The 19,586-nt window shown below is 31.5% G+C and overlaps 2 protein-coding genes across 4 annotated transcripts in view; one reads left to right on the top strand and one right to left on the bottom strand.

The window, feature by feature from the left end:
• Positions 1-16,338, bottom strand: part of LOC105149042 (protein O-mannosyl-transferase TMTC1) — a 222,199-nt gene extending 205,861 nt beyond the window's left edge. For 2 of the 3 annotated variants that reach the window (XR_015548279.1, XM_087416076.1), the window contains exon 1: positions 14,408-16,338. The gene's annotated coding sequence lies outside the window, so the exon portion shown is untranslated. The remainder of the gene's footprint in view (positions 1-14,407) is intronic. The other variant, XM_011061177.2, reaches the window with a different exon arrangement.
• LOC147906658 (UDP-glucosyltransferase 2-like) lies at positions 139-3,610 on the top strand. The gene is made up of 5 exons (XM_087416077.1): positions 139-1,103; positions 1,282-1,652; positions 1,774-1,996; positions 2,081-2,300; positions 2,819-3,610. The coding sequence occupies exons 1-5, from the start codon at positions 629-631 to the stop codon at positions 3,096-3,098; spliced, it is 1,569 nt and encodes a 522-aa protein (XP_087272203.1). The 5' UTR covers positions 139-628; the 3' UTR covers positions 3,099-3,610.
• Positions 16,339-19,586: the final 3,248 nt, after the last annotated feature.

The raw sequence follows: 19,586 nt of genomic DNA, 5'->3' as shown, positions 1-19,586 counted from the left end.
TATCACATTTATTATTATTAAAAAACGAGATAAAAAAAAGGATTACGAGTCAAAAATTCTATTGTTATAATCTAGAAGTTAAAACGTAAAATAAACAATAATATCCTTTAGTTAAAAAATATTGTAAACTTTAATAAAATGTGCTATATAACATAGCTATATAACAAACGTTTTGATCGCGATCGAATCATTATCAATGTTAACATATAAATTCATCAAGGGATAAAACAAACATAATATATAAATATAAAAATACTTCGCTTTCTCTAACTAACGCTGATAACAATAATTGAAACGCATTTCAGTCCTGCTGGCAGTTAAATTGCAACTTGGAGATTGTCGACATTGAAAGTTGATTTCTTAGTTAGTACTAAGCACATCCTAGATACATATATTTAAATACAATACATATATTAAGATAATTACATTTAAATAATATACATAATGTATATTATCCATCCAGACGCTTGCTTCACAATTCTTTCATAATGTCGATCATTCTTATGGATATCAGTAATATAAATAAGCCGTGATAACTAACTTGATAATATTTTAAACTTTATACAAGTAACTCGTAATTTCTACAAATCAGTCTGCTTCAGAAAGATATTCGCGAATTAGTGGCAAAATGTTGAAGATTACTTGTAAAATATTTATTGTTTTATCTTTGTGGTTTCTATTGGCAAATAATATAACAAATGCCGGAAGAATACTTGTGATTGCACCTACACCTCTTTATAGTCACCAAATTGTTTTCCAGTCGTTGTGCTTAGCCTTAAACAGACGCGGACACGAACTGATCGTAGTAACTCCACAACCGATAAAAGATTCGACATTAACAAATTATACAGAAATAGAATTGCCGCCTTCACATTCCTTGATCAAACAATATGAAGAAAACGTACTACAACTATCATTAACCGACTTACTCAAGTTCGGATGGACATTAATACATGAAATAAGCGTGCTCATATTTGATAACCCAAAATTGAAAAAACTTTATCATAGCAATAGCAATGAAAAGTTCGACGCGGTTATTCTAGAGTTAGTAGGTTATCCGTCATTATCTATTATGTCATATAGATTTAACGCACCTCTCATAGGTAAGATGATTACTGCAGGTAACATATAGGTAGCTTGTAAATAACATATTATACAAAAAGAAATCAACAAAATATTTCGAGGAATGTATTGCTCTAAGCGTAAAAGTATTGATCTTTTCTCTTGAAAGATACTCAAAATGTGGAAGAAAGGACTGATATCGATTAATCGGTTATCTAGGAATTATATCCATGGGCATACACAATTATCATCGATATGTTTTCGGCAGTCCTATATACCCATCGCATTTATCAAACTGGGAAATAAATGCGCTAACTGAGGAAAATCCGTCGATTTGGCAAAGACTGTGGAACTTTATCGAAACGTGGCGTCTTATCCATTTTTGGATTAATGATTTTGTAACGAAGGAACAGGGACTCGTTAAAAAATATTTTGGAAATGATACACCACACATCGTCGATATAATAAAGAACATGAGTTTGCTATTAGTTAACGAGAATCCAGTACTCACATATCCTAGACCCGAACAGTCAAATGCAGTATTTTTTAATGGTATCCACATACAGAAAACGCCACCATCTTTACCAAAAGTAAATAAATTTAAAAAATAAATATTTTTTTAAACATTATATCGAAATAAATTGTTTATCTATTATTAACTTCCATTATTTCGTAATAAACATGCGTAATGAATTTAAATCCGGTGACAAGGACTTAGGACAATTCCTAGATAACGCAATGGAAGGATTTATTTACGTGAGTCTTGGAACTGTTACCACCTGCCAAACTTTACCGAAAAAAACGCTGAGGAACTTCGTTGAAGTGTTTTCGAAGTTACCTTATAAAATAGTTTGGAAATTCGAGTGCGATGAGTTACCGAGAAAGCTCGATAATGCATTTATCTCAAAATGGTTTTTACAGCAAAGCGTACTCGGTAAAATTAAAAGGGTGAAGTCATTATTTCACGATCAATAGTCCATTTATACGACACGCGGCGCTAATTATCTCGTTTGTGCAGCTCATCCGAACATCAAGCTGTTTATTTATCAAGGAGGAGCCCAAAGTACCGACGAAGCTGTCTATTATGCAGTTCCACTTTTAGGAATTCCGAATATGTCCGAACAAGAAAATCGAGTTCGGCGATTGGTCTCGTTGGGCGTCGCAATAAGTATTAAATTAAATGAATTAACTCAAAAACGTCTTAATAATGCTATTCATCAAATCTTCAACGATAAAAGGTATTATATACCTAATCTACATAATACATTAATTGTTACGTCAAATATTTGATACGCAAATTTTCATTCAGTTACGGTTGACAGGCTAGTTTGTAAACTTCAATATAATTTTCGAATATACATTTGTAATATAAATGAATTGTCACACACATGTATGTACATACAAACATATATGCACGTATGCACGTATACACACAGTAATCTCTTACTGTATGATCATTCGTTTATGTTTATATTATAATATCATATTCAAAAGTTGTAATATATAATGATTATTTTACAATAAATTAGATATCTTGTTCACATATTTATTATTCTGTTTATATGAAAGTAAATATCATAATATGGCGATTACATTCATCAAAACTCCTTTGACAATGTGAAAGAGAGATATGTTAAAATAAATTACATTTTATAATATCAATTTTTGTCTTAGTATTAAATTAGTACAAAATTTTTACGTAATACATAATTGTAATAAAACTGATACACAAATAATTTGTTAATTTATTTTGTAGTTACAAAGAAAAAATGATGCGTGTAAGTTCTCTCTCCAAGGATCAACCGTATAACAGCACTGAGAATATAATATGGTGGATAGAATATGTAATGCGTCATAAAGAAGCAAATCATCTCCGATTTAGTGACAGCGATAAATCATGGTACCAACATTACGATATGGATATTATTGCGTTGATCGCCATAGCATTATTTATAATGGAATGTATAATTGCATTGACTATCATCCAGGTTATACGTTTCATCTTAAACAATACTGCACTTTATTCCTATCACTAAATATTGAAATTTTTCAATGTAAAAAAATATTATTGTAATTCAAAATAAACAATATTTTTGTTCATTTCTAAAAAATATTAAATCGCTTGTATCAATTTAGTTATTATTCCAATTTTTATTTGTTTTTAGTTTCAAGATTGAGTTAAATTAGCAATACTATCATAATGAGAAAATGTAAACTTTTGATTATTTTAAAATAATATTAAATCAATAATTGTTCTAATACAACGCAATATTAAATCACTCCGTATTTACTAAAATAAATTGCATATATAATATATCTACGCATCTATAGCAATCGTTCTAATAATAAAAATTTTAATTATAATATTACCTTGAATGCATTTTTTAAATTATCATATTTAATGCACATAATAATTGAATCAAAAAGTACAATTATTTCATATAATTTGATAACATTTATAAAAGCTGTCAAGATATTAATGTCATTCTCGAGTTCCCTCTTTAATTTTTTTACTGACAAATTTTAAAATTAGAAAAAAGTAATATAATTTTTCCTTTAATTATATTTTAACTTTTTATGTAATTGCGCGAAAATACTCACATCGTTAGTAGCGCGCGGTCGCTAGTTACTATAAAATAAAATGAAAAAAAATAAATAACAATATAATAAAAAATATATATATACTTTTTATTTTAAACAAAGTTATACTATTAAAGTATTACGAAAATAAAATGACTTTGAGTCGCAGTGACTCCGCGCGACTAATTAAAGGTTAATTAATTTTAATCCGTAACAATTAAATAAAAGAAACTTTAAAAAGTTGAAAATATGGTGACAAATATTATTAGTATTTTCTTTGTAAAAAAGCAATATTAGAATTAAACAAAAATTCAATGTATACATATACAATATAACAATTGTGCGATATAATTTAAACAAATTTTGTAAAAAATATTTAGCTGAATTATTATGAAAGACAAATATCATATTACAATTATATATATACAAAGTAATGAATATCAAAATATTTACACATTTATACATCTTCGCACTTTTTTGTTCTGAAAATCTATCTGTCCAAATTCAATGCAGTAATTTATGCAATGCGATGGAATTTATACAATGGAATTTAATAAACATTGGAAAAATAGTGAATATTAATTTTTTTTAGTTCTTCAATAATTTAGAATAGAACAAGTACATATTTAAATCAGATATAAAAATACACGTAAATATGTTATGCTGAAGATAATATCTAATATATGTATACCATATAATTTAATCGATCGTGGCGGCACAAATATATTTTGGGACACTGATTTAACATTCTTTTACGTGAGATTGGAAATAGATCTGTTATTGCTATACAATAGCAGTAGACGATACAACATATTATACAAGACTACATTTTTATTGATTAAAAACCTTTCAAAAGAATAAATTTTTATCATAAATAATAAAAATATGCAAAGATTTAAAGTAATGTAGGGGGGGGGGGATATATTAAAGTTTCATTATAAGATATCATTAACATTAAACTGTATGACCACTAAAAGTTCATTATGTAGTACCAAAGCGCGCATTCACGAAGTACATACTCTCCTCAGTTCTAAGCCTTCTAAGTTAACTAGTGGTATGACACAAAGTTATATGATTATCGCACTTCGTAACGCATATAAAATGTAGAACATGAGACTATGTGGAGTTAGCTAATTCAGCTCCATATTAATAATACCTACATATGTAAAACTTTACCAAGAACTACACATAGATCTACTTATAGCAAATTGTACAGTATAAGTTTCAAAATACACATAATTAATGCTTTCTAAATTAAATTCTTAATCCTAATTCTGTAATAATTAATAATTCATTGTCAGTCAGAATATACGTATGTATTTCTAAAATCTTAAAGTTCAAAATCTATTATTTAATTTTCGACAAAATTATTACTAATTATTATTACTAATTATTCGCATTAAATATAGACTTATTTCATCTTACAAAAGAAAAGAGATTTCATAAATCTAAGAATAATAAAATTTATATAAAATGCAAATTTTAATTTAAAAAAAATTAAGTATGTCCAGTGTTTAAAATCAAATTTAACCTTTTGTTAAAATAAATAGAACATCAGTTTTGCGTGACAAACGAAAATCCTGACGCTATTAATGATATAATTGAAATCCGGAAAGCCGGTATCAAGAAGTGATCGCCGATACGCTGTGCCGAAGTCGACGAAGTGACTTTCTATCGTGATGCGAGAGAACGTGTCGTCTTTCGGTAACCGTACCCTAAAGTGTCCCGGACTCATCAGCCATGGTAACACCGGGGGCTTACTCGACACGGCCGACTTAACTCGAGCTTGGCTGAAACTTCGTGTGAAGTAGATTACTATACCACCGTCCGCACGTAGCGTCTACGCAACTACGACGTGATACATACGAGATGACGATGGTCGAAGTGCTTCACGGGATTTTGGAATTAACGTACCGCACTGTGCTCGTCTGTGGAACTCGACGCAGGCAAATTCAAAGTGAACGGCTGTAGGAAAGTCACGCACACTCGATCGCGCTAATGCGTAACAATTTGATTAAAACTTCAATTATCTTTGCATGAAAAATTTGTACGAGTTTTTATATCCTAATTGATATGGAGGGAACTTTTACACGTAAACCAATCAATTCGATCATTTTATTCATGTCATGGTACAATAGCTCAAACGCGTTTCTGGCAATCAGACAGTTCATTCACTGTAGATTAACATGTCATGGCATCGGTCATAATTTCACGTATGTCTATAAAATCTATGACAGGTGACGACAGATCGATAAACGTTTCGGCAATTAACGAATAATGAGATTGATGCATTGTGAAAGATGGAAATAGTCAAGAGAGAATAAAGCAAGTCGAAACCCAATAGAGGGATTTGCAACGAGCTGCTGAACAATAAGGAAGGAAGAGAGGAGTGAAAGAGGAACGTATGTGTTCCTGGCGTTTCACGTCAGGAAAGTTTCCCCTTTGACTTAGTGGCGTCGCGCGATGCATTATGCAAGGTGGTAAGATCTGGTAAGGAACTGCCTGTCTTTCCGACTGTCTCTACCGTTACGCCGGAACGCGTTCTCATCACAATCGCTAAACCATCGCAGTGCCGCACAGAGAGATAGAGAGAGAACAAAGATGAGAAACTCATACAACTCTGTTGAGTCGAATTAGCGCCATTGATATTAACGATTCAAGTAAGCAGCCGAGCCGAATGGGATGTAAATTAAACATCGTTCGATATTCGTTATTTCAATGTTCGCGGTTTCAATGTTCGCGGTTTTAATTCTTTATATGTCCTAGACAATAGCCAAAAACACAATTCCTCAAAATTTCCTCCGAGTTTTCTTCAATTGAACATAAATATAGGATGCTTTAGATTAAAAATATTTCCATAAATTTGCAAAGTGGGACAAATATGCTCGTCAAAAGAACTTTATATTTAGTCGTTCTTCGCCCTTCTTTTATTTTCTTCTTATTGCAAAAATATCCAACAAAGGCTTTCATTTGTTTAATGCAATCTCAGACAGCATAGAATATTTATGATAAATATTGATTGTTATTTATTTTTTAAATGTTATATAAATATCTTATACATATTTTATATAAAGCTTTATTCGAAATATTATTAAAAGATAGACTAAATATTTATTGTAGCATATTTATGATAAATATAGATAAATATTTCATAATATTTGTAGTAAATATTTTTAATCTATGCATCTAAGACCACGAAAATATTTAAAATGAGCCTTATAAATATTTATACAATATTTAGTAAATATTTTATAAATATTGTGTGCTGTCTGTGCAATCATCCATTTTGTACAAATTTGCTTTTTTTTTTGAAATAATAAGCGTTCTGATGAAATGGAAACATCAACTCACAGAAAAGAACAATTTTATTAAAATATTTAAAAATTTAGTTGAATATAGATCTAAAAATAATTGTAGTTGAACGTTCAAGCATAGGTTATAAAAAACTTTTTAACAACCTTAGTATCATTTTTAGTTTGAACATCCTACATAATTATTTTGACTCACAGGAAAAAAAAATAATAAATAATATCAATATGAGCCGACACAAGTTATTCATATGTAATAACGCATATATTAAATATAATAGGTACAGATGTTTCAACCCTTGGTATTGGATCCTCTTCAGTTTATAATATTAAATTCCGTGACATTATAGAGAAAGAGTAGAAGAAGGAAAATTAAACGATTAAATCTTATATACCGAAGAGGATTCAATACCGAGGGTTGAAACATCTGTACCTATATTATATTTAATATATGCGTTACTACACATGAACAATCTGTGTTGGCTCACATTGGCATTATTTATTATTCTTTTCTTGTGAATTTAACTTTAAAGCCTTTTATTAAATCATAATTTTATATTTGTAATTATTTCAATGTTCTAACATTATTTACAGTTCTATATCCAACTTTTTAATGCTTTATTAAAAGTGTTCTTTTCATGTATATTCTGAAAAGAGTAATATGGAGTGGATTCGACCTGGAGTGACATTAGACATGGAGTGAATTGTACGTAGATTTTGGCAATTTACATAGCTGACATTGTTCTAAGATATGACGAGAATGTGTCGCCTTGTGATGCACGCTGGGCTTAGTTGCCCATCTCGCCTTAGAGTCCTATCGGCTGGCTTAACGTGTAATCTATGTGGCGTATGCGTGGCGCGTGATGCGTTACACGTGAGGTGTACGTACTGCATGATTCGCGGATACCCGATACATAGCTTTGCTATTGTAACGGCTGCGGCATGATCGGCGCTCAGCCGATGTGTCAACATGCTTTTTCGGATTTACGAACTCGTTTCTCTTGCGGCTTACTGGCTGCTTCGTCAAGTCGCCCGTGAGAAAATACGTGATGTTTTTATGTTTTTATATGTTGTACGTATCATCCAGTATAAGCGTAGAGGATAAAAGTTTTAATCAAAATCTAGAAGAATTAAACGAGGTAAAATCATGGATAATTCCATCCGACGTTAAACTATGCGTTTAAAGCGATTTCTCGTGTATCAATAAAGATGCCTTCGTTGAGAGAATAATTAATATGAATGACCATTATTTTGTTGATACGTAAATTATTATACAACAATTTTCTTATCTTTTATTATAATTTAAAAATTGCATATTATTTTAACCAACATTTGATTAGAACAACACAATATTTAAATTTAAAAAATAAGAAAGTTTTTATAATTTACATGTAACAAAATGATGGTTACTCCAAACCACCTCTTTCAGTGATTTACTAAACTTACTTAAATAACAATAATTTCATCTGTGGTATTTAATAAAGATTCTCATCGCGATATTAAAAACTGAAGGTTTTTCTTGAAGGAAAAAAATATTTAGTTTAGTTAAACAGAATAATTTCCATTAAGTATTTACAATTTCTCACATAGTGTTGCATTAAATTGAATGAAATTTAATCCTAAAAATTAATATTGATGCACTAATATTGTGTTAATACTAAAACGTATTAATTTTGTAAATAAAACGCGTCCTTTTCGTAACGTAAATGTAACAAATGAAAACGTATGTATTGATAATAATGAAATTCACGAGAAATTGCAGTGGCAGATCCTTTTAGTATTTTTTTGATGATTCATTAATTCACGGCTATAACGTATCGAAAACTTACGCGGCGCGTCGAAACCAGCTAAATGCATCCCGCACAAATTGGATCACCGGGTTTGTTTATGAGGAAGCAAATATTTCGTCGGCGACCACGGTAAATTGTTTGCCCGCGGCGAGCCCATGCTGCGCGCTTTTAATTTGCACGGCTGGCCTGTCATCGAAATGGAAAGCCCAAAAATGCGAATTCGGGTGAAAATTTAAGAGCGCTGGTGAACAACAAAAATATATCTTGTAACGTTGTTCACTTTAATATAAAATAATTAATAGGTTTAGATGATAATAAATGATTTATAGTGCCTTTACGTATACACGTGGTATTACATTTAAATTACGTAAAATTTTTCGTAATGAAAATTTTGCATCAAAAAATTACTCTTACATTTCGACGTTTCAAATTAATAAGGCAATATTTAGAACACATTATGCATTTCACGTGTAAGCCGCTTTTACGAACGACAAAGCACGACGAGGAGCAACAAATGCCGAACGAACAACGCGGCCTGTCACGTAGGTAAGGCAGTCGTACGTGTTACATCGGTCGAACGTATGTACATTTCAACATGTAGCACACGTTGAAGACGATACACGAGCATGGCGCTGACTCCGGAGTCCGGGGGCGAGTGATATAAAACCGCACGAAATTGTTGCTCCCCTGGCGGAAATAGTGTTCGCCCCGCATCCGGAATTTGGGACGTTTTGGAACGTTCATTATCCAGTAGCAGCCTCGCTTAAACGCGAGCACGTATTCCGCGCGATAAATATATTGCGATATATGCGAAAGAGAAGAAATGTTGTGAGCGCTCGTTGCGCTTCGTAATAGTAACATTCTCTAACGCTTTCATTTCTCGTTTCATAATCTATTACATTTAATGCGTGGACTCATGTATATTTGAAAATATACGTTCGTAATAAATTGTTAAATGTTATTCACGGCATCGAAAGTTCTTCGTTTGATAAACAGCTGTGATAAACGTTTTCATTAAATAATAACAGACCATTGTTATATAACGTTAGGATAAATTGTATTTACAGAGAAAAAGATTCTGAATACACAAGTTATTTCATGAAACTTTAAAACGCCTGGAAAGGGTCTGTTTCTTCGTAGTTTTCGATTTTGCCCATTTTGGTTCTCTTATTTTCAGTGTTATTCTGTCTCTGGACACATACAGCTGGTACATACGAGCGAATTTATGATAGAGGAATATACAAACCGTGATTGAATTTAGCTTCACTAAAAATTGCATCGCCATGGAATAATAATGGACAGGAAGATATGTAAAATAATAATCGAAGGTACCGGCGAACTAACGATTGTTACGAAAATCATTCGTTCACCATTACTCGCGTTTTCACATCCCTCTCTCCGTTGCTTCCAACAGAACGGTATTTGGTATTGGAAATTGGGTTGATGATTCCAATCCATATGCAACATCTTTCCGCCTTTATAATAACCGTATTCGAATGACGAAGGTATTTGCATGTACAATCACAGCCACGATTTTCATCGCGTTTAACCCTTTTACCGTTGGACCCTCCACGAAGCAATTTTCATGCAAATCCGACTATATTTTTGCATTTTTGTCTGCCATATTGGATCCATCATCTCGTATTTCTTCGAACAAACGCAACAAAATACTGAAAGAGCATAATTTATAGATGTGTTACGGAACTTAAACGTGGAGGGTAACGATAAAAGAGGTAGCATTAAATTGGTGTTAAGAACGAGAGAGAACGCACCTCGTGCACCTCGTGCACTTCGTGCCAACGGGTAGGGATTACCGTAAATTTCGCGTACAGTTGGCAATAACCAACTGAAATCCAACGGATTATCCTCTTTGTAGAAATAAATGCTCAGAGTATGAGTAAAGTTGAAAGATACTCTTACTTTAAACCCTTTGAGCGCGCGCAAAGGTCCAGTTCGTACGTGCGCGATACGTGCCCACCAGCAATATCAAAGCCGGTTGATCTCTTAAATAATGTGTTAGAATCATTCTCGTAATTACATCAAGTTTATCTACGAGTTTTCTCATTTTACAGTAGAATCGATTTACGACAGTAGTTTATACGTTTACATCTTACCGAGGATTAGCTAATGAACGCTAATGAATGCAATTCTCGTCAACTACATTACACGGATTTCATCGAAAGGAAATCTGGCGAATCCTCTAAACGATACCATTCACCATCACCATTCCACCGAAACAAATATCCTTGTGACGAGGACGCTTAATACGACTCGTGAAACCCAATTCTGACCGAGTTTAATTAGCCCTGACCTCAACCGTCCATCGGTCGAACGAAAACAAACGGAGAGAACGATCGAGAATACGAGACCTAACACGAGTTCGAGCACTATCGCGCACAATGCCTCAGCCCCGCTAACAGACCTCTATGGGAAAGTTATATGTTAAGATCTGGACCGCAAACCGCGATATCTCACGTACAGATGGAATTGCTCCGAGGTGAGGAACCGAGGAGAAGAGCGAGAGAGGAGAGGAGCGAGGTTGAATTTTCGTGCACGCTAATGCAAGATCGCGGGTCCGCTTCGCGTTTACTCGCTCGATAACGTTACATGCCGTTTAGCGTTTCTAACACCGTCGACGCGCGCCGAAACGCGGATGTTAATTATTTTGGCGGTTTCCCTCTCAGAGTTTCCTAATCACTTACGGAGCTCGATTAAGCATTGTGCTTAACAGGTGACCCGACCGCAGGACGCGTTCCATCGCGGCACGTTAGGGAAGTTATGCATCCGGCGAGCTCGTCGAGAGTTACCGCTTAAAGTTACCAACTAAAGCATTGTTCAATGAAACATTTCATTGCACGGATATTACATGTGCAGTTGACAACCGCAAGTAGGCCGCGAGTACGAAGCCTTAATCAGATTAAATTTTAAATACCATTCATTAAATGTCTATTAGATAAATTCCGCTTCTTGAAACTAACGTTGAAATGATTGATTTTTTTAAATCTTGCATATAATGTCAAATATTTTTTTATTATATAAATTCTACTGTTTAAATTTAGGTATATATATATATATATATATATATATATATATATATATATATTCAGTATTAGTTTCTCTCTCGTAGTTTTCGGTCTTTTCTCAATTTCTTTAATATCTTCAATTTAATAAAATTCTTAATACGCTTATGGAAACTACGACTCGCTCTTATTCCATAATACTTTTGAGATTTCCACGGATATTTTCTTCAAAGGAGTTACGCGGTTATCTCCGTGTCTTTATACATCGTTAAATTCCGACATTTTGTGAACATTGCAGTTCACTTCATCAGGGTGAGAAGCAACCTGATACTTCTCGCTCTAATGAAGTGAAATGCAACATTCACGAAACCTTAGCATTTAACGATGTATCAAGATACGGAGATAAACCGCGTAACTTTCTTATTCTTCTTCTTGTTAGCTTAAGTTACCCTTTGTTCCTACCTTTCTTCAATTATTCATTATCATTTACAAAAGTACGCAAATGAATTTGTGTGCGTGCGTGCGTGAATGCCTACGTTTGCGTGCATGTATTGCGTGTAAAGTGTAAAGTATAGGTATATGGGCGTCCGCAATGCAATGAGCTCGGATCCATGGATTTGCTAAGCCCAAATGACTACGCGGATCAGTCATCCCTGCGGGATCCTAGCTCTCGGCTATGGCACGACCCCGAAATAGGTCACTAGTGGCAGCGCAGTTGTACAGTTGCGTCATCACCAAATTGCTTTGCACCCAATATTTTTATACAACGACCTGCCGTTTCATCACCGACATGCAGGCCGGCCGCGCCACGCGGATTGATATATCGTGCTCGCCGGCATGAGCACCAAGAGCCGCCGCGGTTCGAAATTTTCCTGGCAGAGTTTGAAAAATACGACAGATCCGCGACGGTGCGGCGGCCGCGGTCGCTCGTTTACGTTTGTCGCGATGTTGATCGCCGATGGTGTGTCGACGTGTCCAATCCGCGAGCGACGCGACGCCCGTCGCGAACAGAGAAACGAGCGTCGCGTGACGCGGTGCATCAACTGTAATTTAGTGGGCCGTATTATGCAGAAGTCACGGGTGCTAATGGCCGCCGCAGTTCTGTGTGCGGTTAATTAAATTTTATTACAAATAATATTACGTGATATTACACAGAGCGACACAGAGCGTACATTTCGGCTTCATGCGGAGGTTTTGCGAGAAATTCGCACCCCGCGGCTCCGAGTGAAATATTAAATCGAGCTCGCGAATTTCTCTCGTATGATTCTATCTCAGAGTGCGAACGACTAACCCATGTAATTAATTCATTGCTCGGCCGTAACGCTTTACGTGCCTCTGAATGTACATACATACATATAGTATATTCCATTAAGATTTAAAATGTTATATGAGAAGTAAAACGTCATGGAGTAATACGTCCATCATTTCTGTGAACTTTTTGACACGTTATATGTCCTTATTGCATATATCATCGTATGATTATGAATGTATGATGTTAATAACGTAATAACAAAATTGCAAACCTTTTTACATCAAAATATGTTAGTACATTTCAGTTTAATTCCAGTATAATTTACGTAAAATATTTTCGATTTTGCGATTAAAAATTTATTAGATTTTTATGATTTTTGCTTAAAATGATAATAAATTAAGCTATCGATAAATATAAATAAAAGGACTACGAAAAATTGAGATAAAATTGATAAACGTACTCATCGTATTTTATTCTTTATGCTGCTACTAATATTTCACTAATCATTCAGTTTTACACTTAACTATTTACTAATATTATAGATACATAGTTCTATCAATTTGCTACAGTTACAATAATTTGCAAATAAACTTGTTGTCGTTTTTTGTTTTAATTCGTCTTTTAATTTTATTGTAATTTCATTTTACTATTTTTTTATCATCACTTTTCTAAACTTCCAAATATTTTCATTAAATATCATTTTATTGACAAGAAGCAGTTTTTTATAATAACACTATTTTATTAACAAAAAAATATAAATATATCTTTTAAAAAAAAGGTTCCCCTCTTCTTAGACAACTATTTTTAATATAACACATTATTAATTATTTCTTAGCCGTTCTAGATAATTATAGATATGAAAAATATTAATGCTTTATGTGACCGCGTTTGTGATTTTTAACGTCTTTCTAAGAAAAATGTATTAAATTTTAATAAGTAATTGTTTATATATAGCACTAATACAATTATTTATAGAAAAAATTTGCTATCTAATTTAAAAAACGTAGTAATTAAATTAAATAAGTGTTCTTGTACCAAATAAACATATATTTAGAGTAAGTAAATATTCAATTGGCATTATTTAAACAAATATTTATTAAAATTTAGTACATTTTTCTCTCAAGATTTTTCTATAGGACTTTACACTTTTCAAAGCATCTATATAAAAAAAAGAAACACGAGAAACGATTACGTTATCGTCGCGTTCAACAGACAATAATTAATCCAATAATTGAACTAGAAACAGAAAGCTCCTTGCCAAGTCAACGTCATTACAATAATTCGTCTAGCTATTTCAAAGCAATGGATGTATGAAACGTTATATTTAACCGTACTATTCGCAGTCTCATTACTTCATCTTATTGTTAGGTTAGGTTAATGGAAAAAGGCACTCACCGATACAACGTCTTGCCAAGACGAAGCTTCTAGAAATCTAGACTGCGCTCGTCTCAACTTTCGTCTTAAGTTCACCGCATACTTACGAGGCAACAACTCGCGAAAACGCGATCGAGAACGAACTAAACTGTCATAATACGACAATCGCGATACTTTATTCCACTCCCGCTCGAAATAAAACGCTCGATGTATATTATGGCTTCCGCAGTTCCGCTACTTGAATTTAGCAATTCGCCGAGGAACTTGAACGTCGACAACTTCACACCAATGCCGCGCGGGTACAACGCGAGTCGAGCTGGCAGCTAATCGAAGCTCGAACGAGTTGTTCGAAATATATATACTCGAGACACATGATCGTGATATAATTTGCGAGCTTAAAGTCTGTGAAAATTGCAGGTAATTAAACGACACAGGTTTCCATTATTGAATTGTACCAAATTATTTCATTTGAGGAGTAAGATACAGAATGAGTTTAAATTATAGGTGCGTTCGAAGAGATGCTATTAGCGCTATTTGCGTCATTCTATTTCCAACATTCGTTAGACAAGCAAAACAAGAATAGAACTTAAGGCTCCTAATTAGTCGCGGTGGCATTGTTAGAATTGTGACGTCAGAAGCGAGAAATACACATTAATTTATGACGCATGGCATTTGTAAGCAAAGACAATTTGAATGAAACGAAATGACGAGATCGTTTTAAAATACTTGTAAAAATCGATGAAAATTGTCCTTTCTTCCCTTGATAGCCAGTAAATGATTGTAAAAGGCACGTAAAGTGAGCCTATATTCGGGCAGAAATACACGGTCTGATAACTGTTGAAACGTAAGTAAAATATACGCTTTTACATATAAAATTCCAAGATAACTTTAGTTTTCATCGATAATTACGACTTTGATAAGTACGAGACAAGTCACATTTTCACAAATAATAACGAAATGGCATGCAACATAAATTTCGTCACTTTTCCATGTTTATAAGTTCAGCCATTTAGGCGAAGCGATGTAACGCACACACATACATACACATACACATGTCTGATTCTGTGTCGCTGAGTAGTCAGGAGCCTTAATACAAATAGCTCTAAAAGCATCTCCTCGAACGCATCTATAGACGTAATAGACTGCATATTCTGTAATCTTAGTATCTATGTTCTATTAGAAAGAAATAAGCTTACCAGCAGTTTTCTTTAACTCAATATGTGAATGAGAGAGCGAGAGAGAGGAAGAGAAAGAGAAAGAACGATACGATTCAAGCTAATTCTAAACCGATAATGACATATAAACTTCATAAGAATAAGCAGTCTATTCTTATTACACGTATGTTCTTTCAAAAACAATTGTTGTCCTGTAAGTAAAATATTTCAATTCTTGCTACCTACAAATAAATCCCACGAGATATTCGCTTTGCAACGAAGGATCAAAATCACGATATATTCACGAGTCGTATAAATAATCGATAATCACTCAACTGTGTAGATGAATAATTCAATGGTTAATATCAATAAAATTATTTTGCGCTACTCGCATAGCATTTTTATCTTATATTGCATCGTTTTGAGATATAATAATTGTATATACATATATCGCTCGCTCGGATACCTATATCTATTTAATTGTCAGGACGTGAATGATTGCGCCCCGATTTTCTTGTAAAAATGACGTATATCATTTAATGAAAACAATGCCGAACCTTGCATACCAATTGTCTCGCTACCATTTATATTTAATGTATTATATTTAACATACAACGTATTATAGAGAATTAATTTATGTCGAATATTTTGTTCTTTACATTTCGATAAACGAATTAATATATTTTGCTTTGTTTTATTTGTAAATTCATTAGCGTTCGCCAAAAACAGTTAAATTCAGTTAAGAGTCTTAGAATGGAAATATTATTACTGATTTCCTAATACGACTCCATTAATATGTGTATATAAACAGGTAATAAATTTTATAATAAACTAATAACATATTTTACATACAAATTGTAATTTTAATACTTCCTTTTAATGAAAATTTGAATTAATTAATTACGCGATTTAAAAGATATAATAAAATTCAATGAGTACTTAAAATAATAAATAATTATAATTTAAAATTAGATCAAGAGTATATATATAAATAATGCTAATATGCAAATTTTGCAAATACGTTATTACAGTTTTATTACACGTTTAAACAGCGTGCCGATTCGGTTTGTCAAATTTGAAGTGCAATCGCAAACAGAACTATTAATATCTTTAAAATAATAAAATTTATATTTTTATTGATAAAAAGATAAAAGATATCAAAATATCGACTTTTTTTGCTAATGAAATTTGAGAAAAAATATATTAGGTGTTGGAATTAATTCGTAGCGTTTTTAATGAAAGAATGTTATTTATTTCACATGAGCATTAAAAAATACATTAATGAAAGTACTTCCCATCACTTGTAAAACGCTACGAATTAATTCCAACACCTAATAATACTTTTTTTTTTAATTTATGAATAATTATTTAACTTTCATTAATTTTATTAAATAATTATTTATTTTCATTTTTCAATAATAAAACAAAGATAAATTTCGTCTTTTAAATTTAATATTCAAAAAAGTAAAATGATTAACTTCAACAACTATAAAAACAAAGGATTAAATAATGTGATGTATTTATATTTAAAATTGACTATTTTAGTATCAGCTAACACACCACGAATTACATGCACGTGAAAAATAAGAAATCTAAATTTTCCTAAATAAATAAAAAATATGCTTGAATTATAAGATATCAATAGCAAAAAATATATTGGTGTTGTATGTGTTCTTTATTTTATTATTACTTTTTTAAAATTCCTAATATTTTTGTTAAATATTAGGATTTATTGATCATTAGCATTCTTTATATTGTATAATACAATTTTTTATAAAAAAAATATAAATAATATTTTTTTTATTTGTCATGTATTTTTAAAAAATTCTTAATATTTCTTTGTTAATCAATTATTTCCACCAGAATACAATGTTCAATAAAATAAAATTAATAATTATTTATTTGTTGCTTTATAGTTTCAAAATATAAAAACAACTCATTTCTCATATTTTATAATTCAACATTTTTCTTATTTGTACACACAGACGTATATAAATATCATTAAAAAACGGATATATTCAATGTAATTATCTACAAAATGCAAAACATGTAGAAGATCAGTTTTTGTCGCATGTCAATAAATCACTATTTTTTGTGGAGTTATAGTATTTTTGAAATTTCGGCACGCACGCTATAGTGAAAAAATGCCGCGTGTTATTTTTTGCATATAATGACAGATGTACTAAAAAACAGGTGTGAAAACGCATGTAGTACAAACGCTTTGAAACATAATACGTTTCCCTTGCCGTCAAATGCACGTGCACGCACGTTGATATTCCGTAATTAGATCGAAATAATAAATCAATATAACGTCAATATCTCTACATAAAAAAAAAATCGAAGAGGGATGATCTTTGTATCATTTAAAAGCTAAAATTTTAGCGCTTCAAATGAATACAAGATTGTTTATCTTGTATAATTAGTTTACGAGATATTGTCGATTAAAAAAGAAAATAAAACTAATTTCACGCTAAGAGAATCGATTTTCATTTTTAAAGTAAAAATTATTGTATATTTAAATTGTAATATTTCCGTCCAGGATAGGCAATAAAGATTTAAAACAAATTGCATTGGCAAGCGTATATTCTCATAACGTATATTTTCATAACGATATTAAAATCAAATACCGTTTTATTCTTTCATTATATAAAAAATAAAATATTAAAATCGCGCTTGTGTAACACATTTTTATCGCAAACTTTGTTTTAATAATTACTGTGGATTAATCTAACAATAAGTGAATATACCGTTTCTTGCCAAATAAATTTATGAAAAAATATAACAAAAATAGGAAAATATGTCAAAGTTAATTTTTTTCTCATCACATAAGTGTCAAAAAACATGAGTGTGAATGATAGATTATTGTTAAGATTATTATGAGCGCAATAATTTTTTATCTCTACGTGGATATGTAATAATTATATAGTTATAAAGAAGTTTATATGTAATAATTAGATAAATAAAAAAATCGTTTTCCAATTTCTAAAATTAAAACTTAAAATTAAATAACGTTTGTGTATCATATCTTTCATTATAAAATTCATTTTTTTTTTATTCGATATTTTTCATCTTTATATCATTTTTCTCTATTTAAATATTCAATTGCAAAATATAAGATAAAATATATTTTTTTACGTTTATGTGATCAATGTAATTTAAATTTATTAAATAATATTGCATAATTTATCTGTTCTAATTCTTATTTAAATCGATTGAATAAATAATTTAAATAAATAAGAATAAATGATTATATCATAAGCAGTAAAAAATAATTGCACATAAATATTAAATTACTTGCTTCGTCGTCATTCGATGTTTCCTGTACTGCTTCTCTTCTTCGTCGTCGTCCTTCTTCTCCTTCTCTTCTTGATTTTTTTGTTATAGCTAACACAGCACTTGCAAAAACACGATTAATTACGATCGCGAACTAATTAATAAAGTACGACGATTGCACAGCATTTAATTTGCATGGCGCTATCAATATTAATCGTACACAACTCGCGATCTTCTGAAATACACGAAATCATGACTTTTTTGTGTTACATGAAGTATGTGATCCAGCGATTCGTATATTATATCACAATCCAGAGACAATAAATAATTTTGTATGCATGATAGTAGTTTTAATAAAATCACGTGAGAAAGAAGAAATACATTTATTTTTTTTTTCTCTTTTTTATTCTATTCTGTCTTTTTTTTATTTCTCTCTCTTTTTCTCTTTCAAGAATTGTTAAAAGTTAAAACATGATGAGTCAATCAAATGTGACTTTCTTCAGATCCAGACTCATATTAGAGGATTTCTAGTATAAATAATAGCGTCATACAATAACAAATATTAAGACCACGTTGTTGGTTCAAATGAAACTCGTCAGCATTGAACACATTTTGCTACTTACATTTTCATATTAATTTTAATAAGATGGACTATCATCGTGTTTCTGCTACCTAAATTTAAGAAGTGCTGATAGTATTTATATATTAATTCAACAATTTTTGAATTTATATCAAATTAGTTAAAAGAAAAAAGTAGAAAAATTTTCTCTATA

The sequence above is a fragment of the Acromyrmex echinatior genome, chromosome 19 (genome assembly GCF_024713525.1).
Source record: "Acromyrmex echinatior isolate Ae372 chromosome 19, ASM2471352v2, whole genome shotgun sequence".
Taxonomy (NCBI): Eukaryota; Metazoa; Arthropoda; class Insecta; order Hymenoptera; family Formicidae; genus Acromyrmex; species Acromyrmex echinatior.
Note: the sequence above shows the minus strand (reverse complement) of the source record. Positions and strands in the feature narration are given on the sequence as shown.

Bases quoted from the DNA above. Each gene is read 5' to 3' on its own strand.
- LOC147906658 (XM_087416077.1), top strand. From the start codon at position 629: ATGTTGAAGATTACTTGTAAAATATTTATTGTTTTATCTTTGTGGTTT. The intron at 1,104-1,281 runs GTAAGATGATTA...TCGGTTATCTAG, and splicing joins ATTTAACGCACCTCTCATAG to GAATTATATCCATGGGCATA. The intron at 1,653-1,773 runs GTAAATAAATTT...TCCGGTGACAAG, and splicing joins CGCCACCATCTTTACCAAAA to GACTTAGGACAATTCCTAGA.